Raw genomic sequence first — 24,203 nt, 5'->3', positions numbered from 1 at the left:
CCGGGCGCTGCCGCGCGCTCCTCCCCGCGGCGGGGGTCGCTGTGGGCGCCGCGGGGGCCGCTCTCCTCCGCTCACGTGGTGCCGCCGCCGCCTCCCCGACACGCGGTCAGGAAGTGGGGGGAGCCGCTCTTCTGCGGCGGCGGCGGCGGCCCGCCTGGGCCACGCCCCCCCACTCCCAGCCAATCACCGCGCCCGCCTTCCTCCTCGGCACGCCGGCGCTGCCGGGATGCTGGTGGCGTCCCCTGTCCCTTTAAGGAAGCGACGCGCGTGCTGATTGGATGGCGGGGCCGAGCCGGCGAAGGGAGGGAGGAAGAGGAGCGCGAGCCCGGGATCCCCCGCTGCGCGCGTGGGGGCTGGGCCGCGGCCGCCGGGGGAGGCGGCAGCGGCGGGGCTGCACCTGCGGCCGCCGTGAGGCGGCGCGGCGCGGACATGCCGCCGCGGCCGGCGCTGCGCAGGTAGCCAGCCCGCCCCACGCCCAGGTGCGCGCTGCCCATGCGGGAGCCGTGCTCCCGGCACTAGGCTCCCTCCTCTCGGTGCCCGCCTCCCACGCCGCGACCCTGCCCCCGGGCGGTGGCGCTGACCGCGGCTCCGCCCCGGGCTATCTCCGCACCTGGGCCGCTCCTGCGGCCGCCGCCCTGCCTGCCGGACGCATGGCACAGCCGGCGGCGGACGCGTGTGCCTACGCCGCGGCTTCGGGGGACGACGGCGGGGAAATGAGCGGCAGGAAGGTGGCTCTCATCACCGGCATCACCGGCCAGGTAGGGGGGCTCCCTCCCTCCCGCAGCTTTCCCGGGGGGCGCCGGGCGGCTGCGGGGCAACATTTCCCCTGCCTGCGGCGTGCGTGTGCGTGGGGAGCCGGGGCGGCCCTCCCCCCACCCGCGAGGGGCCGTTGGGCGGCGCGAACTGAGGCAGGCCGAGCCCTAACGGTCGCCGGCCGCGGCGGGCGGGCAGGTGCCTCGGCACGGCAGGGCGGCTGCGGGAGGGGCCGGGGCCGGGCGCGCTGAGGGCGGCGGCGGTGGAGTGCCTGCGACCCGGCTGCCGCTACCGGCGGTCCGCAGGCGCTGCGCGGCGCCCCTCGGGGAGGGGGAGGCTCGCTCGCTGCGGATGCGTTCCCGGCCCTGGGCGCGAACACGCGCCCTGTGCCGCGGCGGCCCCGCCAGGTGCCGAAACCGCGTTGTAACGAGGTCGCCGCTCGTGCTCTGGTGCCCGACGCCTGTCCCCTTCCTGTCCCAGTTGCGCCCGCGCAGCTGGTGTGCAGAAGCTCTCTCTGAAAGCTCCCGGGCTGCTTAAGGGATGGACAGATCGCCTTCAGGTAAAAGGCTTCTCTGGCCTCACCTGCGTGTGGATGCTCCTTGTTTACCTGGAATTTAGTAATGGTTTTCACTAGGCTACGTGTATGAGGGGTGCATTATTGTTGTTTTCTTTTTTTTTAATCTTGAATTTGGACTATTTTATAGTAGCTTTACCTGGAATTCTTAAGAAATCAGCTTAGCCTGGACTGAAACAAGGCACAAAGTGATCTTCAGTACAAAAGGAGCTGCACATGTAAAAGATACTGTGGTGAACTGATGTGCTAGCTGTTCATCCTGATGGACTGAAGAGGTGGAGGCACCAATGTAATGGTACGAGGCAGCCTACAGGCAGGTTTGGAATTAGCAGACTTATCACTCAGGGGCTCTGTGTCATCTATCTTTTTGACTTACTGGACAGCCGTGCATTTTCTGCAGACTTGCTGTTCTATACCCAGACCTGAATGGATGGCACAAGTCTCTCCTGAGGCTGCTTTTTGTGCATTCGTGTTGCTGTGCAGTCTTAAGTCCTTTCTCCCTGTACTCATAGGGAGAATGATGTTATTGCAGAGTCCTGGTGCTTTGAGCAGGAGAAAGGTGGCATGAACAGAAAAATCAGTGTTTCCTTTGGAGCTACCTCTGCACTGTGAAAAAGGATGCGCCTGTGGTGAGTTTTAAAGTAGGACCTCCGGGAGTGCTGATGTACACCACTTACAGCTTTTGCTGCTACACTTCCAATGGACATCTTGGATACTTGGATATTTGGTTGGATTGTTTGTCTGTGCAGAGGTCTGTGCTGTCATGTCTTTGCTATCAAGTGGCAAATGGGTGCTAAATTAAAGCTGTCCCAGACCTGCTCAATCATGTTACAGCAGCGCCTTCCTTTGCGATGTAGATGTTGCCTATTGCCAGGAAAAGCTACCTTGCTGTCCACCTGTCTCTTAGAATGCGCTGTGTGACTTCTGCTTGTATAGTGTGCAGATCTTTTTGTGATTGGCATAACCTGTTAAGTAGGTAACACTGGATAGTAAGGATTAATATTCTTTTTATAATCTAAGTGGGACGGTTTGTTTCCTTTGTGATTTGCATTTAATCAGTGACAGCTTTGTACTTGGAAGAACTTCTTCCTCTTCAGCTGTAACTTGTACCGGTATGTTTGCAGCTCCATTTTTGAGATACTGCTTTGGATTGTTTTGGAGGCAGTGGGCATTTCGGAAGCGTACATGTAAAAACAAGCATATTACTCTAAGAAACTGTTTCTCAATGATTTTTCTTATAACAGAAGAGTCACCTGACCTTTTAGGAGGGAATAAATTCAGAGGCAGTGTACTGTCACAGCAGTTTTCATTTACAATCAAAAAAAACCCTGGGCTACACTTTGAGTATTCATCTCCTGTTCTTATTTTCTCCCATTTTGTCTGTTTTCATGTGGCACGTGTGTTCTTAACACTTTTCAGTGTGCTGTCTTCTGACGTGTTAGCAGCCATCTGCCATTACCAGGTTGAGAATCCCTTCCAAGTGACTGTTTGACAAGGTGATATAACTGTGTCTGGAAAGGAGGGAAAAATGGTAATGCATATATACTAACTTTTTTTTTTTGGTGTTTATTTTTAGCAAGAGCATAGCCAGAGCTTTCCCAAGGACTACTTTCATGCTCTGTGAACAGTCTTCCGGTCCGTTGACAGAAGTATGTTCCTTTTCTTTGAAGATAGTAAGTTAGAGGCCTCTAGCTATAATGCTCCGATTCTTTCAGTACAGTGTTCTGTCTTTTTAATATTTTCAGCACAGCTTTTCCATCTTAATTTAACTTTTCTCAGGCATACTGTTTAGTGTCGGAGTGTGCAGGGGACCAGACTTGGAAAAGGCCTGAGATATCTAGAAGTTACACGGTGAGGCTAGGTACCTTAATGGCAAGACTTTGCTAACTCTTTGCTCAGGACAAAAGTTTTAGGTTGGGAGTAGCCTCTCTGAGTCCTGTAGTCCTCCATCATTCTGAGATCTATAACTGGGAATCCTGGTCTCTGTTCTCCTCTTAGATGAATTTTAAAAGAAAATCACTGTAGTGTTTGTTCCTTGTCGCTCTTTCACTCTACTTCTTTATTTTTACGTAATGTTCCTCTTTTTATTTAGAGAGGCCCCGCCCAGAGATGGGAGACCTGGATTCTATTTCTTCCGTGTCTGAGAATGAGCAAACTAGCATGTCCCACCTCACAGGAGAAAGTCCTAGTGATATCTGATTTTTAATTTAAGTGTCATCTGTAAAATGTACAAATATGCAGGAGTGGGAACTAGAACTTTAATTACCAGGATCTTTTGTGTTACACTGTTACTTTATAATGACCCCTTAAGACTGAGGAGGACATAGAACAGAGTAGGCAGTAATCTTAGTTAAACTGGGCCCTTTCTCCTGCGGCAAACCTCTTTTAAAAATGAGTTGCCACTGTTGCATTGTGTAAGGAACTTGCTTTTGTTTGTGTGTGACCAGTGTACTCTGAGACAGTCTAATGAACTAGGCCCCAAAGCACCTTGCTCCTGGAACAAGGGTAGGTGGGAGATAAATACTGAGCTAACTGGACTGTGGCAGTTCTAAGCAAACAGAGTTGTGCTTTTGTGTTTAGAGTACTTCTAGGCTGAACAAGGAGCTGCTTGGATTGTGGTAACGCTTCCTGAGTAGAGTTGATATCAGCAAGAGTGATACCTCATCTCAGTGTTGGAATTGGATACCTCATTTTGTTTTCAGAACTTTCTTATAGTTGTGAACTTCTCCATCGCCCATCTTTTCTACTGACTAAAGATGGGATTTTGTTCCTGTTACGATGGAGAAAAAGCTGAGTTGTAGTTAGGGATATATTTTAACAATAGAGAAATTGTCCCCTGGTTCAGCTTTTAACTAAAATGTCACCTGGAGATATTGTTTAGCTCTGTCTTTTGGTTTATGGACCTCTGATGGGACTAAATAGACTTCGGAGGATGCCAGAAGAGGAGGATGGGATATCTGCACAATTTCTTCTGTATAATGAATGAGTAGAAGCTTGGACCATGCCCCTGTAAGGGTTATCAAGATCAGCTTCTGTGACTTGATTTTGCTCTAGATGCAAGACACTGAAAATGGAAGGCTCCGGGTGAGTGAATCCATTACCAATGGGAAGGTGATTTTGTGACATTTGGCCAAATAACAAAAGGAGTTTGCAAAACGGATGGTGAAGCCACAAAGAGAAAGAACTTCCATACTTGTATGGTTGGATTCAAAAGGAATTCTGTTCACGAGGGCTGGAGTTCTCTATGAAATCGTAGTAGCTAAATGAATCACTACTAACTTTGCATTTGCCAATGGGGTTAGAGTGAAATCACTATCATTCTACAGCTTGCAGTCCTGATAAGAGACACTAAGCGTGTAGCTGGTGGTGGTGTACAGTCCTGTGGAAGTATTGAGATTTCCTTTATCTCCCTTCTCACACTACAGCAATGGGGCAAACTACACTTAACTGTTTTGCTGAAATGAATACTGGAGTGAGGCAGTCACTCTGACTGGATGGATAAATCACTTCTTAAGTGTCACATAGGTATTGGTCCAGTAGTAGGTAGCTTCTGAGTAACGCATAGCACTTCTGCTTGCTTAAGGAAAAATATTTCAGATGAAACATATGCCTGCTGTAGGTATGTAATGAAAATACTTTTATTTATGAAACAAAAATATGACTCTTGTATTGGAGGATGTCTTCACAGTGCGAAATAGAAGTGCTGAATATTTCAAACTTTGATACCTTGAAGGATTACTCTGTAAAAATAGGATTTTTGAATGAAATACTGGTACAAGGTACAAATTTACTTCTGGATATGTGGATCTTCATGCCCTGTCTTGTCTTATGTTTTGGGAAACTACTAAGTCAGTGCTTTTTGACACTTTTGTTTTCCAGGCACTGTCACTAAATGTCTTAGAGTTGCATTTAAATAACTGCAGAAACTCTGATTACGCTGCAGTCAGTCTAGTTATCCTTCTGTATGGTGATGCTTCTAAGAGTATTTAGATGTTTGATCTGTGGGAGAAATAATCAGTTTGGCTGAGTCAAACTACTAGATTATATGTTGATGTTTCTGCTTTTTCCACTTCTTCAGTCACTGGATTATGAGCCATGAATAATATCTGTCTTGTGTCTGATGCTGTCCCCTGTTCCTTGGAGAGACAGTAAGATAGCATTTGTAGACCAGCGGGTCTACAAAAAAATCACTCAGAGGGCACTTGTAAAGCTAAGCTTTGAATGAAGCAAAAACAGTAGAAGTCACATGCAAATACATGGCTGGAGACTATCATAAATTATAGATGATGAGAGCAGTCATGTTTCTGCCTTTAAGAAAAGAGCTCTTACAGTAGCAGCTCTAGTTTCCATTCAGCTGCCTGCAATTCTGTCAAATTTAACTGTAATTTGAAAAACTTAGGGTTTGGTTGAAACTGTTCTGGTGTTGTTGTCTTAAGGTAATGTAAATATAATTGGAAAGTGAGTGTACATGTGTAAATGATGCAAAAATATTTTAAGTGGTTGATGTAGGTAGAATATAGGGTCTGCCTTTGTCTCTGTAGTATTGGAAGTTAAATCAACTGTTTACTTTTTTTTTTCTGCTAAGCAAGATGGATGATGTGAGGCAAACTACCAGTGATGATGATAAAAATATATATATATATAAAGACTAATTGCTTCATATACAATGTAATCAGTTGCTAATATAGAGCATGCCTATAAAACTCTTTGATATTATATGTGGTTAAAGGAACTGTTTCTTGGAGAGCCGTGGTAAAGGAAACAGCTAAACTTTTTTTAAAAAAAGTTGTACATTTCTTTAAGTATTGTGATTAAATGGTGAGGTCGGAATCTTTATCATCTGGCAGCGTGTGTATACCTGGGAGGCAAATGTGAAAAAACATGATAGCCTGTTGTAGCAGAAAGAGTGTATTGGTTTGCCAGGCAAAGGATAAAATCCAAAGGGTTGGGGTTTTTTATATGGAAATAGGAGGATTGTTTTCACTGAAATGGCCTATAGCTAGGTGTAAGCAACAGCACCTTTTCATTAAAACAAACTTCCTCTGGTTGAAACTTGGTACTCATTTCAACTGCTGTCTCTGTTTAAGCAGTTGGGAGTTCTCTCAGGTAAGACTTTAAGAGGTGTTGAATGTCTTAACTTAGTTTGAAGTTGCTGAGACACAGGAACATCTTGAAACCTCCATAGTACGCGAGACTGTATACCCACAGTCTGTGACAGGAAGATGGTATAAATGACTTGTTGAAAGCAATACAGCAAATGAATAGCAGCTCTGGCATGAAACCCCAGTTTGCCTCAAATATATAGTTCCAGGTAATCCATTTTATAGGGTATAAAGAAATGTTACTATGAAGTTTCATCCAAAACTCTTGATACTAGAGTATAATACTAGAGTAGGAGACTAGAATGTATTTGAAAGCACAAATTCTATTTTGAGGAAAATGCCTGAATTTCTCTTTTGTCTTGGCCACCCCTTTGAAGGGAGAAGGATGATTAGGAGATGGTCTCATTTAGCTAGTGCCTTGACCTGTTCATCTAAAGGAATCTGCAAACAAATGATCCTACATTTTATCCCCTTCTAGCTGTGTTTCATATTCTAAAACAGTATGTGCAGACTGGCAGGGCACTTAACTTCTCCGAGAACTGCAAGTGCAGAATAGATACTGGTGGTCTTGTCTACTCCGAGGAGCCTGTTACCTTTCAAAATAATGCAGTTAATGGTGCCGTTCCAGCATAAGTGAGCTAGAACATATTCATGGTAGAAAGTATTGCTGATACAGGATTAGTTCATGCATGTCTGGATGTTTTAACATCTTTTTTTTTTTTTTAATCCTTATATAGCTTTGGTCTGTATTCGTGACTGCTAGAAAAGCTTATTCTCTTGCTTATTGGAGAAGGAAATCCTGGTAATGTGCACAACTAATAGGTGTGCATCTAGGACCAGTATAAGCAATCAGCTGCTTTGTGTGCTTAAAGAGAGTATGTACAGGACATGTTTTAAAAAAAAAATAGTGAAGCAAGTGATTTATATAATCCTGTATGCCATGGTGTGTACCTGCTGTGAGAGTAGATGAAATAGCATTTTTCATTTCCTGGAACAGAACTCGTGAAGCTCATGTACTCACAAGGAGAGCAAAGTGTCCCATTGCCAGCAGCGTGCTGCTTGCTTAGTCTTGTTTGTGTTTTAATGAAGGCTGGTGCCTATTGGTGTAGAAAGAACTTGTATTTCTCCATTTCTTAAGATTTTAAAGAGTTGAAGCATCTTCTTTTCTATGTACCTACAGCCAATCCAAATTGAAGGGAGAATTCACGTCTTTCCTGTGACTGTCCTTTCCCCACTTAGCCTTGGTGGTGTTTCCCTTCTGGTTGTCTCTTCCAGATTCTCTGGCTGTTGAGTTTTCTGCACAAGGGAATTGGTTTCTTAGACACCTCAGTGGTGTTTAACTCTGTGTGATTTGCCTAATCCAGGGGAGCTGCAGGAAAGGTTTTTCAGTGGAGTCGTTATACTGGTGTTCATCCTAGTGGTGCTTCCTCCTGCCCAAGCCTTATTTCTCTGTGGAGCGCTGAGTTTCTTTACACTTATCCACCCTTTACCTTTTTCTGTGACATAAAATCTCAGTGCTAAGGCAGGAAATAGTTTCTCTGTCCCTTGACAGTTTTTATTAACTTTATCCAAGCTTCTTTAGACTCTTGAATCCTGATTAAATATCAGTCCTTACGAACTTGTTACCTCTGTTTCTCCTATGCTGTTGCAGCACCAGGCTTGTATTTGTTTTAGAAAGCTTGTTTTTCTTGAACCAAGAGGTGGACAATGGCACAAGAGCAAGTCAGCAGCAAGGTGGGTGTCTAATTTCCTCTCTTGTGTGCATGCTCTCTCTAAATCTCTTCTTAGTTCTTTGGTTGCTTTTTAGCTAAATGAGCAAAAAAGTTTTGGGTTTTTTTTTTTTTTCTTCTTCTTCCCGTAATCTGTTTCTCACCTCCTGCTTCTTTCATATAAATTTGCTGATTACTTTTTCAGGACCTCAGTAAAGGAATTCCTTTCGGTCATATATACCAACTGGGGGGATGCAGTTATGCTCCAAACTTTCAATTAAGCAAAGCTTTAAGAAGGTGAGGCAGAAGAGTGGAATTTTCTCCTGTCTTTTCTCTAACCATTATTTTAAAAAATCATAATACCTTATTGTTCCATTCGAAGGGTGCGTGCAAAGTCTTCACAATATAAAATCCATAATTAACCTTTTCTTAAAGCCTGCCAAAGAAGTTGATGTCAACAGTCTTGTCTGTTGTAGACCTATGCTTTTCACATGCAAATCTAAGCAATTTGGCTTCCTCATGCAAAGTTAATGTCCCAGTATTTCTTCTTTTTGTGTATGCACAAATGCACACACAATAGTACACCAAATGGAACCTTCCTTCTTCAGGAGTTTCTTTTCTTGTTAAAGTCATGTCAAAAAAAAAAAAGAGAATGGGAAAGATGACTTTTGCTTTGTAACTCCAAAACATCATCTGACAGTAAATGAAGAGTTTGATCTCATGGGGATTAGTTCAGTGATAGCTTTCATTGAACAGCATTTGATATTTTATGCTGAAACACTTTTATTGTATTCAGTAGGAATAGCTTGTAGTTCAACATCATGCAGTTGAATTGGTGAATTAGAAGTTGACATTATTGCAACACCTTTTTATTGTTGCTCAGATAAATACAGTGATTCAATAGTTACATCAGGTACAAGAATGCAGTTACCTTGGGTGTGGAGTGCTGTATGTCTTGACTTTTTGCAAGAGTTTTCAAGTAGATAAACCTGCTTATTGTGCTGCAGTCTGCATACTTCAACACCTTGGAACTAATAGGAAGAAAGTATGCTTGCTTTGGAAAAGTCTGACTGTTAAATATAGTAGAAAATAGTCAACTTTAATGAGAGAGGTTTCTGTAGGGCTTTATGTTTAGCTGTCATTTGGCCTATTTATTGCTACCTGAAAATTCCTACTAGAGGAGCATTTCTGCTGCCTACAGCGAAATGTAATGCAGAGGGGAAAAAGTTTGCTATGTTGAAGGGGTCAAGTGCTTTTGCTGTAATGAGAAGATACTGTGTCTCTGCTGCGTATCTTGCCACCTGCACAACTGTTAAATATATGCCTCTTGGCTTTTTTTTCCTTCCCTCTTCCAGTTTCTGAGGAGATATTCTCTTGTATGTGATGTACACAATACATGCAGTCTCTAAAGCTGCTTCTTCTGGGGTAGTGCTGAAGCATGTGACTAAGACTGTCAGTTCTGTATCTTTTTTGGTGCTTTTGAAGTAGTTTGCCACTAGACCACTCTGGAAGCTTAACAACTTGAAAATGGTAGAAGATTCTCTTACTTGGACTCCGTAACATCTGAACCAATGCCAGAAGTAGCTTGAGCATATTTACCATTTCATGATGAGAAACAAGCCTTTCCCAGGGTGTGAAAAACAGTCTACAAGGGAAAAAAAAAAAAAAAAAAAAACCCAAGCCAGGCAGGGCATACTTTTGACTGCTCCTTTACATACACTGTTCCTGATTTCTACACTTAGAGTTTGGTATTTTTGCAGTCCCTTCTGCTTGCTACTGTACTTTCTATTTGTTTGCTTCTGTTGGTGCAGATTGTGCCGTTTTTGGAAACGGGACACAACATCTAACTGGCTGCTACTTGCCAAATTGCAGGCATGCTGTATTGGTGTCTTTTTTACATTTCTGCTTCATGCTTGCAGGATCTCTTTGGGTGTGTTACCAGCAGCTGGCTTAATCAGTGATGCTGGTGGTAACCTGTACCTTTCTCTTGATTGCCGTTTCTTCTCTAGAAAGATAAAGAATAGCCATCCTATCTTTGGCTGCTGTTTGGTGTCCTGCCTTCTTTTTTATTGACTGAGCTCTTTGAAAGCATAACCACCAATAAGCAGCAGGCTTGTTAATGAAATGCCGAAGTTTCTGGTTAAGTCTTCTGGGTTTTGCACAAGTGAATAATTGTGGCTTTCATATCAATAGAACTTTTTCATGATTATGCAGTAGTAGTCTATCAGCATATTCCCGCCTAATCTGTATTCCAAAATTTAGCACACTGTTTGCCTCTGAAATTAAAGTCCTACAGGATGTATGATATGAAAAGGATATAGAATTCTTCAAACTTACCTACAAAATACTATACTTTTCACTATTCTAGATAGTGTGTCCACATCAGTAGCTTTGGGAGGTATCTGTGTTTTGTGGGAACACTTTGGAAGACAGCCCAGAAGCCTTTTTGCTGCTGCTGGGTTGGCTGTTCCTGGTTAAGCTTGTTATTCTGCTGAACCCATTGGCCAGTCTGTTGTGGCAGAACTTGACATCCTCTTTATTACTTGCACATTACTTGTGTGTGTGTGTGTGTGTGTGTGTGTGTTTTTCTGCTAATGTTTGCAGCAAAAATGAACACAAGAATAGTGGTTTCATAATGCTGGGAGACTTCTGAACAGTGGCAGAGGCTCTGTGGTTGTAGATTTGCAGGCTTTCATTTTTGAAGTTAGAGTGCAGTTGTATAGTTATTGTTGAAGATAAAAAGGCAAGGAACTTCTAAAGACCAAGAGTTAAACTATGACATATGCCTTTGCCAGTCCATTTTAGGGAAACAGTTACACTCACTGCTGATACCAGATTGAAAACTCACGATAGCAGTGGGGTTGTTTTTGTTGTTTTTGTTTGTTTGTTTTTTGCCTTGTAAATCCTGATTTTTTTTTTTTTTTTTTTAATCCAAAGAACAATTTGGTATGCATTAAGTGGAAGTTTGTTCTTATGTTCTTACTGCAGTTTTCTATATTTGATCATATAATGCAATCATTTCAGGCCTCTTGCTGCGTTTTAAAATTTGAGTTTACAATAAGAAGGGGAAATTTGTAGTAATTTGTGAGGTTTCCATTATTCAAGGATGAAATAGAAATCTTAATAGTGATTGTGCCTCTAAAAGGGCACTAACTGCATTTCTGTTAGTAATATTTGTGTACTGTTGCAATTATGCTAGCTCACTATTCAGCTATGGTATAGAAAACATCACTGTGGAAACATTATTATGCTGCTGTTACTTTGAAATTAATATTAAAATTATTACACTGTTTCTTTTACTTAGAGTATGAGAAATCTTTTTTAATTGGGAAGCAACTCTTAGTTGAGGAAATAATCTGCTAACTTTTTATAATGCAATTCAGCTGTCACACAAAGCTCTATCTGCTTTTATCACGTCTGTCATCTTGATCAATTAAAGTGAAATGTAACACAGACTCAGCAAATTGAAAACAACCAGAACATTAACACTAGAATTCCCTAAGCAAAAATGCTTTTTGTTTTTTAATTTTAATTGAATAAGCTGTAAAAGGGTGGTTTAAATTATTGCTGATAAATAAAATTTTCCGTTAGCTTGAAGGTGTATAAAGCAGGAAACATGGGAGAGCACACATGCATTTGAAATATACAACTTTACAATTGGTACTTGTGGTGGGTGCATACCACCTACTTTTGACACTGTTTAAGCAGATTGAGTTAATGGGTCTTCTGTTTCTATCAGAAATACTTTGTGACTTCAGAATGTGATGGCAAACTTATTTATTGAAGCTGTTTTGTTTCCTTTTTAAGAGCTCATGTTACTGGTAATGGATTCTGTTTTCTGGTGTGGGAACTTTCTTGTCCAACTGTGTCTAAACCTCAGCTAGTTGTGTAGGCAGCTATTCTAGTGAGCTGGAATCATCTAGTTGAATTTCACAGTGCAGTTAATCTGATCAAATGCATGTGTCTGCCCAGGATAAGAAGACTGGCACTGTCGCTGTATTGGCTATATGAATGTTTGCTTTGCTGACTGTGAAAGGTGCTTAGGGTGACTGCCTGATGATGCTAAGCTTATGTGTTACACTTAGTAGCACTTCATTTTGTAAGCTGCCTGAATAAAATAGATGGAGGTATTTATGAAGCACTCTGTGGTAATCAAAAGTGACAGAATTAGATTTCATGAGGCTTTTGGTTCTTCTAGTAAAAAGAGATTCTTTGTACAGTAAATGTGTACATATAAAATTAAAAAGAAAAAAGGAGACTAAAGGCTTTTACAGGTATTGCTCCTGTGAGACTTTTCCTTTGGAACTGATCCAAAGAACAGTGCTTCTGGATTACCAACTGCTTCCTGAGTGATCTCACTTTATGGTTATCAGTGCAGCTAGAAAGTGACTACTCACCTTCTCTCTACCCCCAACTCCTTAGTGTTTCTTCTTGAGGAACTGACTGGTCTGTTTGATTTCCATCTTGCTTGGCCTCAATCATGTGTCTAATATTGCTCTGTCATGTATGTACTATGACTTTGACATTAAACCACACTTGCAGGCAGAAATGTAGTGTTCTTGCTTCCAAACTCCCTGGAGAGTTGAAGCACTTTTGCCTATTGGTTTACTGAGATTGGCATTTCAGTGCAAGCTAAAGGCTATCCATATTGCCCTCATAAAATGTCTCTATAATTACTTACAAATGTTGGCACTTGCTGTATGGCCTCTGTGTGTGTGTTGAAGGACAAGATAGAGCCAGTTTATAGCCCTGGATGGTAGGGAAAGGGTGGCCAAAAATCAATTAAAGAGATTATTTTGGAGGAGGTACAAGCCCATGTTCTTAATGAAGGTCTGAAATCTTATGAGCAATTCAATATGCTGAGCAAAATAGTATCACCAGCTTAATCCTGAGCAGTTCTTGAATTTCAGTGGGGGTGTGTGTTTTGAAGATATTTTTATTTATTTATTTTTAATTGCTTTCACCAAAAAAGAATCTGAGCTTTTTGGAATGGCATTGCCTAGTAATCTCTGAGTCTTTTTTTAAACCTTATTAAGAGGATTAAAGATTACTGTAACAGTTCAGATAACTTTTTCTTTTAGTTTAACATTTAGTGTATGGGTGTATGTGTGCAGCTTTCCCGGTGGCATGTTTGTTGGAAGCTGTGAAAGAAGGACTGAGCTGGGAAAGGCTTATACATCTATAGAATTTTCCAGGTGCACTGCCATTAAGTCTTTCTAGTTCCATGTGTTCCTTTGATTATCTTAATGAAGAGGCTTCATTTTAATGGGGAATCAGGAAAAAATATAGGAAAGGCAAGGAGAGAAACAATTGTACTGCTTCTATCTTCACAATAAGACTGTACTCCGTTGGCATTATGTTTGTGGTCGAAAAACATAGCTCTAGTACATGTTTATATATTAGAATAGAGGGAGGCAATTAAAATGCACTGTTTAATTACCTTATGTTGCTAAATATTATAATTGAGACGCATTACCATCTTTCCATACTGAGGTAGTCAAGCTGCTAGCCATCTAAGCTTGTATGTAGTTTTTGTCATAATGAAGTTCATAGCTAAATAAACTAAACCCCTGAATCCTTGCATCCTTGCAATATGTCTAGTGTACCAAATATACTAGAAAAAAGTTGTTTTGGATTCCAGTTGCATTCTCTTTTGAGTTTGACTTTGTGCCTTTTATTAAAAAAAAAAAAATGCTCTTTTTTATTGCAGGATCTCTTTAGCAGGATATCCCTGACACATGTTTGATTGAAATGCTGCAATTTTTTGTGCTTGTATGAGGCAGGCATGGGTTCAGAATCAGTTTAAGTGGTACTATTAATTTCATATGTGCATAGGACTTAATCGTTCCTTGCTTGAACTTTAAATGATATCTTATCAAACACAATCTGTTAATGCCATTCAGTGTTTAAGCACTTGGTGGCCAAGTTGCAAAGATCTATAGCTGTGAATTGTGTATCAGCACAGTTTCTTTGGTATACCTCTAATTCTTGAAGGACATATGCCAAAATAGAAATCACACATTCTTGTTTCTCAGAATATCTTGCTCTCTACCAAGTTTCTGTCTTGCAATATTTGCCAAACTGTCTCATAAGATTTAGTCCTGTTTGGCAGTGATTATGTCCAAAAATGACTTGCAAATTTTGGATCTTACTATTCAGAGATTATGTATTAAAATATAGTTGACTCTTGTGTTTTACCCAGTGAAAACAGAAATGCTGTTCCCTATAGACGCAGGCGTAATATGCTTGATTCTAACTGAAAGCAGTTTTTACAGCTGGGTGTTAAAGTCATGAAAACCGAACTGCTGACACAGCCCTAATCATAGTGCCACAAGTAGCACTTCTTTGTTTTTGTACAAGTTTCACTGGTACTATTAATAGCTGGGTCCTTACAGGTGTTCGTATATAATAACTCTAACAAGACAACACTCGGTAAGTTTTCAAATGAATTGCATTAATTCCAGGATTAATCTTTGTAGAAAGACCTTTTGATTTTTTTTTTCTTTTTGAGGTTTTTTAGTCATAAAATTCCATATGTCAAAAGTCTTCCTTACTTTTAATTTTAAAAGTGTAGCTTTGTGGTATGGGAAAATAGAGAAACTGGCTTGCCTGTGATAATGGGTAGCCTCATTTGATCTGATGTTTCCAGTGCCGGCTTCCTAGAAAAATACTGATCTCTTTACTTTTTACAGGTCTGCCACTGCCTTTCAGCTGCCGGGAGTTAGACATCTTCTGGGGAATACTGGGTTTAACTGAAGTAGAAGCATATAGGCTTTTCCTCACAGTTCTAACATTAGCAAGGAAAAACTAACAGAATAGCATGGATTTTCCTCAACTGTTGCTGGGTATGTATCAATGATATTGTGCTCAGTCATCCATTCTGATAGAAGCATGTAAAAACCAGAATTCCTGTTACAAGATTCTGTGTTGCTTCCTCTTGGTTCTGGTTTATGTAGTGGTGTTAGGAAACAAGAGAATGAATTCTGTATGTTACACAAATATCTGGAATAATTTAGGTGAGACTAGGTGACTCTTCAGACAGCTTGGTGAAACACCTTATAGGGTGAACTGGAAAACTCAGTCTTCTCTCCATCACTTTAAGCCTTATTTAAAGTAGTTAAGGATTGGTGCATTGCCTCTTTCAGGTAGTACTGGATTAATTCAGTAATGCTCCAGAACATAGTTACCTTGTGTTCTGACACCAGTTACTCAGTTCAGTTTCTCCAGAACTGAGCAATTTTTTGTGTGGCTCCTACATTTATAAAGCAGACAAATCGATGTTAAACTTGCTTGTAAACTCTTTGGAAGTGTTGTTGAAACATGACTAGTAGAAGTAGTATGGTACTGATGCGGTTTCCTTTCTCCCTATCTCTATATCTGAGCTTGTTGATATTTTAAAAAATAAACCTCACATATACACAGGGTTTTTACAAATGATAATACTTGAATATGAATTTGAGAGATGCATCAGGTGTTGTAGCATGTGTGCGCATATAGTTGTGCCTTTTAAACACCTTATATAATGAAATATTTGTGCTGGATTTAGCTGTTGCGGTGAAAGCTGTCATTAGATTTTTTAAGAGATTTCATAGGAGGAATGGCTTAATTAGTTCTGCAAGTCTGGTCTCCATGCTAACACACTTGGCATACTGCCATCTTTGTTAGTACATTTAGCCACACTTAGTTCATTAATTACATGGGAAAAGGCTGACTAATCCACTGGAAAATGATTGTGGGGGACAGGGGACTGGAGAGAGGGAAGGAGAAATTGTCAAGTTTCTGTTGCCTTCCAGCTCAGATTATTCCAGTGGCTCTATCAGAATTACAGCTGTCAAGCCCAGCTAAAACTACTCTTCTTTTGGGTAGCTGACAAGGACAGAAAATACAAGAGCGTATAGGGACAGGAAATGTAAGGGACATTATTTATGTTTGATGGAGGTGGCTATTAATTTAAGATTTAGGATAAGATGATGACTCCTGAAAACTGATCTACTGGAAAACTTTTATTTTTTCTTCCTATTCAAGATTTTTTGGTTGGTTTTCAGCTGTGGCTGTGTGGCCAGCCAGGCCAAGTGGGAAGGTGGCAGGAATATGTAGCTGGCAATTGGAATTAAGGTTAAAGGTGGGATGGCTTCTCTTAGTGGAAGTGTGGACTTGGCTCCAATTAAACCAGTTGTGAGTGAAACAGTGCCGTTTCACAAACGGAACAAATATTTTTTTTCAAGAGAGCTTGCTAATGAGCTTAAATGAATTACATTGTCCAAGCATAGTAGTATGTTATGAATAAACTTGATGCTACTGAGATAGTGGTTACAGGTGAAGGATAACAAGCTGTTTGAGTGTAAATGCTGTTATTGCATCATCAGTTCCATCTTGGTGGTTATTTAGCAAACTTAAGTGCTAATTTGTGTGTGTGTGTGTGTGTTGGGGGGGGGGGGGACTGTGTTTCTATCCTCCCACTCCCCAGCACCTCGCCCTGAGATTTGTTCATCATTTTGTTCATTGGTACCACAATTGTATCTGACTTTTTTTTTTTAAAAAAAAAGATTTCCACTTTTAAAGTATTTCCTGTAAGTTCCTCATGACAAGATGGGAAGGTTGGTAGATGAGCCTTGTAGTGAATAATATTACTGCTTTAGTAAGTGATGAAGCTTTATATGTGGAGAGAGTACTTCAGGTCTCTCCCTTAAACTTCTTAAGGAGGGCTGCTGTTGTGGGCAACTGATAGAGAGGAACTGTTCATGCACTGGCCTTCTGGGGAAAGGAGTTTGAACAGGAAGTCAGTCCATGCACCTCTCTTGCCATTATTTGAAACTGATTTCAAATGTAATGAAATTTGAGATAAATTTGGAAGCTTTTTGTCAGATTCCTGTCTGATCTTTGTGATGGGAAAGGAAACTTGATTTGTGTGATGATATGGGTAGTGAGAAGAGAACTGCTGCTCAGGCAGGGGAGGCCAGACTGGCTCAGGGAGAGAAATCCCAGGTTCTGAATCTGAAAACAGCCCTGTTTTGAGGAGAGCGACTGAGGTCCTGTCTCCCCCTGCCTGTCAGGAAGCTCGAGGCCTGGAAATACTGTGAAGGCTGTTCTGCTTTTGTAGAATTCTGTTTCATGTTGGTGTGAAGAGAGTACCCACCACTCCTGCATCTTCTTTTTCCTCTGCTATGTGGACTAACACAGATGCTTTATGAAGAAAACCAGTCGTCTTATCTCACAAATTGATTGTACAGTAGGAGTAGTAGTGCTTTCTCTCCATTTTCTTGGTTGCACCATGCAGGGCTGCAGAGCTGAGGAACAGTAAAGCTCTCCACCTAGAGGGAGGAGACAGAAAGACAGTCTGCAAACGCCAGAGCAAGGCTTGCTGGGCTGCATTGATTTGAAAGATCAGCACTTTGCCTAAATAGAATAGAGGTACAGGGAGTGTCCTTTTATTTTTGTGTGTGTGTGTGTGTGTATATATATATATGGTAAAAGTAACCAAAAATGTATATTATTTCCTTTACATATATTTCAAATAAAAACTAGTCCTAGCCGGTAAGAGAAGACACAGTACGTAAAACTTGGCTTGGCTTTAAAAGAAATCACTTCAGAGCAACTTTCCTTGCTGTGCCCATTTCTTGATTTGAAGGTGACTTTTATATAGCAGCTGCCCACCTTGCTCTGGCTGAAGGCAATATTTTGATAAATACTTTTCCTGTCACATTCTGAATACATGGCAATGCTTGCTGAATGAAATTTTTCATGTCTAAACTTGAAACTTTTACCACAAATTAAAGGATGTGAATGTAAGCAGCAAGAACCTGTCCTCTCAGCATATTAGCTTTCTCGGCCTTTTTATTGAATCTGTTTTCCCGATGGGCCTTTTCTGTTCTGGGGTTTATTTGTTATATGATAGTATGTCACCAGCTTCCCGTGCTATTGTTTTTTTGATTATTAGGAAAATTTCTGTCAGTCACTGTCATCAGCAGCTGTAGCTGCCACTGTTCCCCCCTTTTGCAGGCTTTGAGGAGAAACTGATGGCTAACTTTAGAGGTGACATCAGCATCTTAGTTTCCCAATTTGAGTGGGAAGGGAGGAAAAACTCCTCAATGGGCAGTCTTCTGTTGAGATATGGATTTATGAAGTATGTGTCTTTCTAAACAGTGTTTCACTGTGTCACAGCTGGTGTGCTCTGCTGTGATGTAGCTGGGTAACTAGCAAAGTAATTCATCACACTTCTATCTGCCCTACCCTGGGACTTGAGAAGTTGCCAGTTTATTCCCAGACTTGAGTTTTTCACATGCTTGAAAAATCACAAAGTTGGCCAACAACAATTTTGTTCTTTTTATTAAGGATTTAGTGTTGTCCAGATGTGCAGAGATTTACATACTTAATTCTTCCATGCAAGAGGAATTATGGAACTGTTGCATCAAAGGGTAATTTTAGGAGGCTGATGTCGCTCAAGCAGAAAATTATTCTTATCTTCTTGAAAGAATATTGCAAGTCATTGGGTGCTATCTTTGAAATTTTTATATCTTTTTCATATGGATATAAAGTAAATTGTTTCAGAAGGAATGTATTGGTTTGGCTTAGTGGCAGCCTTTTAAAAAAAAAATCTTGGACCTTGCTGAAGAATAGAAGTATGTGTTTCTGTTTTCTGGCAAAAAGTACATTCACTTTGATTCCTGTGGAAAATGCATGTTATAAAGATTCTAGCTATGTTGTCTTGACAAAGAGAGAAAACTTGAAGGAAATAAACTTAAATGGGAGTAGGATTAAATCCTTGTGTATGCCTGGAGTATTTTTAGTTTTCTTAAGCATTCAGTTTATTTGAGTTTTTCAGCACTGGCATACTGACTTTCATATTCCTCAGATAAGCTGAGCTATTATTCTGTTGCAGTCGTGGTGAGAAGAGCATGTGCTTATGGATAACTGATATGCCAGTCAGGAAGGGGGAAGACAACATAACATAGTACTCTAATATGGCAAGAAACTGCTGGAAAGTATGTGATATTTGTTAACAGATTTACTGTTTAAAGTTAGTTACTGCTATCATGTACAGGATTTGTTTCCCATGACTTATCACAAAATCGGCTTAAATTATGGATGTCTGAATCCTTCATGAAAGTAATCTGTGTTAGCTCACTTCTAGCTTATCTCTGACCACACAGCATTGACTAGATGCTTTGCATAAATAATCTTCTGTAGGAGTTTGCAACTGTCACTGTAGGTGAGTTTGGTAGTACTATTTCTTAGGCTACCAGAAATTTCCTGTAGTAAGATGGCCCTCTTTTGCCTTCTGTGTGTCTTTTGCCAGGCTTTAACAGTTTAGCCTAAAATTTCCTACACAGGCTATCTGTTCCATAACTTTTCAGTCCGGAAGAGCCAACTGCAATGAAAAACCAAGCATGCAGGGAAAGGGGATGTTTTGCAATGTTGCATAATCTTCATACCACTTTGGGGTGGGGTGCATGCTTTGGAGCATGATCTCGATCTTTTTTGGGAAGAGGGCTTTTGTCTCTGATTCAGCTATATTCATAACTCCTGAACAAGTCTGCTCTTAGAGTCAAATAGGGACTTCTTGGTGTTGCCTGTCTGAATTCTCAGAAGGTTTGCTCCATGCTGGCCATGTTCCAGTCCTTGCAGCTCTTTTTCCTGCCAGACTCTGCATCCCCGTGGGCTTGTGAAGTATTTTCCAGACTGTTATAGTTGAGGCTTGACAGGACTTCTCTTCCTCAGTGAGCTGGGGTGAGACTGGGAAACAGGAATGAAATCTGATAGCATCTCTCTTCTGGTTTTAGTGTTCTAGGTAATTTGGATCAGGAGGCGGAGGAACCATGTTGTGTAATCTAAATGGGGAATGTGGTAGAAGTAGATCAGCACTGTGTAGGAGAAATGAGGCCTGGAATTTCTGAAATAAAAGTGAGGGAGAGGGTCATCAGCTGAAGCAGATGATTAAAATCCCACTGAGGACCTAGCTAAATAAGAGAGTTTGGGCAAGAAGCTTGGTACTGGACGCTAGCCAAGTGGAGGGGGCAGTCGGAGATGCAGGGCAGAGGGATAACAGTCATGAGGGGAAGTAGCATTTGAGAACTGAGTTTGAGCAGTGAAACTGGAGTGAGAATTCATGGATGGATGTCTGAGGTGGATGAGGTGCTTGGAAGGAGAGTCTGGGAACAGGCACATGAAGAAGAGGAAGTGGGCTCAGGGAGGCTGGGTACAGGTTTGGAAGTGGAATATGGGGACCGATTGGGAACATCTTGAGGCTGGGATTTTTGTAAGCAGTAGGAGAGGGCCTAGGCGGGGAAACAGCTGTGAGGGAAAGACCTTTCCACCTTTTCCACCTTCCTGCAGGGAGATAGTCGCTCCTTCCCCTACTTCTTTCCTCTACACTGACAATTTAGCTAGTTGCCTGCCTAGAGGCAGCCTCGTCTGTCTTACTTTAGGACTGGCCTCTGCTGGGGGAAAAAAAGGAAACATAGCTCTTCCTGTGGTGCTAGTGACATTCTTAAAGTGCGAAGGGGAGTGAAAGGCAGCCCTTGCCTGGACATCTGGCTTCTGCTGCATGCATGGTGTGTGTCTTGTAGAGATAGATCAGTTTGATCTGATTTAAAGGGGGTAACATTTTTCACTGGATTGGTGAGCTGACTTGCCTTGTAGTCATATGCCTTCTTGTGGAAGGAATGGGGAGGGCGAGAGGAGGGCAGCCCTGTTCTTTGCTGAAAGTGTGGCTAAAGGATTGACATACTGCCTGTAGTGTTTTTTAATGCCAGTCACCAAAAGTTAATGGTTTCCGGGTGGGTTTCATACACTTGGAGCAAGGTTCCTTTAGCTGTAGCTTTGGTATATTCAGAACCTCTCCCAGTTGGGGCCTTTAAGCATCTCACATTAAGCACTTGCATACAGTTACTAATGATGCATTTCTAAGTCCCACAGAAGTGACTTGGCCAGCATAGAAATTCTGTATCAGACAAGGATGCTTTGCTAGAGAGCGTGTTCTCTGCATTTCATGCTTGTCTTGAGTAGCTATCACCTTTTTTTTTTCTTTTTCTTCCAGAGATTATACTTTCCTATAAGGACAAATATAGTTGAGTAAAATTCTAGCCTTTTTTTTTTTTCAGCACTACTTCTTTTTAAAGCAAGCCAGTCTTTAGATACAAGTGTGGGGTTTTTCTACAAATCTTATGTAGAAGGCTTTTTGAATACTTTCACTGTATGCCTGATAACTTGTTGCCTAGTGCTAAATAGCACTAGAGAGAGTCCTTTTATTCCATTTAAATATCTTTTTCTGCTGTTGATGACCTGAGGTATCAGAACATGGGTTGTCATTACAGCTGTGGCTGTTAGTGAGGAAAGGTGTAGCACCTTGTTTTTTGGGAATAGGGGTAACAGTTTAAATAGCAACTTTAAGCATTGGGTTATATGGAATATAGGAGGATTCCAGGCATGCTTTCCCACGCTGCTTTGCCAAGGTTTCTTAGTCTTGCAGTGTGTCTGATATTCTGGATCTCTGGTGTAAAAATGTATTGCATTCTAGGAACTGTGCTGTGACTGTTGATGTGCAGAAATACACAAGAACTGGCTGTGTGACTACCATTTTTTTCATAATCTAAGTATTATTGCATGTAAATTCCCCAGAAATTAAAAAGTCAATAAATTGCCTATAAAAGAAATTGACACTCATACTCTATACTGGAAACCAGTGGAGGTACAAATATAACCTTGTTTTTCTTCCTTTTTCTGTATGTAAAGATGTTTGAATTTTAGGGTTTTTTGTTTTGTTTTAAGAGGAGAAATTGTTTTATTGCCTGTAAGCGTGAGGCGTGGAGTGACTTGTGGATGAGGAAGGGAACAGATCACCCCATCAGATAGTTAAAGTCCTTGGAATACATCATTGCTATCTCTATCAGTAAAAACTAATTGAAGAGCCTTCTTGCACAACTTTAGATTATTAGTCTAGGTTTTATTAGGTCAACAGAAAATAGTTAAAAGGAAGACTTCTGAGAATATTTCCAATGGTCTTGAAAAACGTAAGTTGATACAATGGAATTCTTGGGCTGTTACCAGAATATTCTCCACCCTCCCCCCCCCCCCCCCCCCCGGAGGTGGCATTTTTAAATAGATATATAGGAATGTTTAAATAGCTTGTATGCTAACATGGTGATGCCACCTTCCAGCTGAAGGGAAAAGCTGTGAGCTTAATAACAAAGTAAAAGCTTATTATCGTAAGTTAAATTTGTCATATGTAGTGGCCACTGCTTATTTAACTGTTACCGTTGTGCAGATGGAGACTGGGATTTAAGCTTCTGGGATACTTGCAAATTGACAAATGTGAATCAGAGAAAGCCTACTCTAATCAAAAGGATGTCAGTAAAAAACCTGCTTGTTTTACGTAAGTGTGGATTTGAGTCATGCAGCTGAGAGTTCTGTTGAACTGGAAAAGGCATTGCTGCCCTAAGTGAAATGAGATGTGCATGCCAGTATCTAATTAGTTTTGATAATGTTCAGGAACTTCTTTTTATAACATCGAATTATGTGATTGCAGTATGTTGAATGTGGGTAAGATTTACTGTTTAACCATACAAAAGGCCTTCACTCTCAATCTTGGTTTACAGTTTAAGATTGGGGTTGAAAATTCCCTGCTGAACTAATAAAATTTGAGTGGCCTGTCCATTGGAAATGGTCTCAGTGCTTTAATTGTAATTAAAGACTGACATCTTTAATACCAAAACTTATTATATATGTTAAAATTATTTACTGTTTTCTACTTTTAGTAGGAACTGAAATGCTAGATATCTAAGTTCATTGCAAGCCTTTTTTTCTGGGGAGAGCTTCACATAAAGGCTTCCTGAAATCAGGTCTTAAGTGATTCTTTTACATAAAGTGAACAAGCTATGTAAAGTATGTATTAGTCCTCCCTCAACAGTATTTTTTTCTTTTTCTACAAATGTTATAGAATTCCTCTCAAAAACAATAAACTGATGAAACTGCATGATCTCTTTAACTCTTAACTGCATTTTCATGTAGGAATATTAAAACTATTACAGAGATAAAATGTTAAGAGGTTACTTGTTAAAAGATTTAATGTCTAGGTTAATGGAAAATTCCATCTGTTTTGTTAAGAGGCTAGTTGCTTTCAAAATGAGTTAAATATGTTTGTTAGTATAATTGGCACCAGATACATGGTGCCCTAAGCATTAGGAATCTTAGCAAAAGAACTGTGTCTCCAATAAGTGAAAACTGAAAGCATTGTAGAAGAGTATTTTCTTGTTTTCTTTTAAAGAAAAAGAAGTTCCGCTTTAAAAACAACTTTTAACCTTCTGTGGTGTACTTCTCTGCCAGCTGTTATTTAAACTTGTGTGCCCCTGCCCCATTAGGCTGAGCAGCTGAGACTACTGTACTAGCCGGAAACCAGGGCATTTATGATTGAGTTCCTGTTATTGACTTACTCTAGAGAAAATGCCAAATTCTACTAGACATAGTACAGTAGACCCACTGTGGGAGACTTGTTCGAATGCCGTTTTGATGTTTTAGACTGGGATTTTTATTTTCTATTTCTAGGGTTATTTTCTCTATGAGTTTTTTCCAAACTCTTAAGTAAATTTTGCAAGTAATTAAGAAAATGACCAAGCTTAACACAATGTGTTAACAGAGCTTGGTAATGTAGACCTAGGAAAGCATTCGCAGATTTGTTTTGACTATATTATGAAAGATAATATGAACTCTTATCTTCTTATACTGAAGATACTGAATACTGATGATATTTGTGTGCCAGATAAATAGCTTATTTACAGTATTTTTTTGTAATACTGGTGGCAGGGGGCAGGTAATCTGCAGTATAATCAAAGCCGAGGAAGTGCAAAGTACACTTGCTGCAACCTTATGACATTAATTTATTTGCAGCTTATAGGAATAATTTAAATATTAATTCATGGATGGACAATAATACTTATTTTAAAGATAAAATCTGTAGCTTCCCAAAAAAGTGTTGAAGGTTTCCTTTATTTGAATACTTTCCCACAATATAGCATTACTCCTATCTTACTGTATTTTTTTTTCCTGTCTTGGGTGCTATGGGGGGTGTGT

At 40.8% G+C, this 24,203-nt stretch overlaps 1 protein-coding gene across 4 annotated transcripts in view; it reads left to right on the top strand.

Annotated features, from left to right (window-relative positions):
- The first annotated feature begins 216 nt into the window (after positions 1-216).
- Positions 217-24,203, top strand: part of GMDS (GDP-mannose 4,6-dehydratase) — a 433,675-nt gene continuing 409,688 nt past the window's right edge. For 2 of the 4 annotated variants that reach the window (XM_064507106.1, XM_064507107.1), the window contains exon 1: positions 217-758. In XM_064507106.1, coding sequence (XP_064363176.1) covers positions 279-758 — 480 coding nt within the window. In that variant the 5' untranslated portion in view covers positions 217-278. The remainder of the gene's footprint in view (positions 759-24,203) is intronic. The other 2 variants (XM_026114912.2, XM_026114911.2) reach the window with 2 other exon arrangements.

The sequence above is a fragment of the Dromaius novaehollandiae genome, chromosome 2, assembly GCF_036370855.1.
Source record: "Dromaius novaehollandiae isolate bDroNov1 chromosome 2, bDroNov1.hap1, whole genome shotgun sequence".
Taxonomy (NCBI): domain Eukaryota; kingdom Metazoa; phylum Chordata; class Aves; order Casuariiformes; family Dromaiidae; genus Dromaius; species Dromaius novaehollandiae.
The sequence above is the reverse complement of the archived record's forward strand: the minus strand, read 5'-3'. Positions and strand labels throughout refer to the sequence as shown.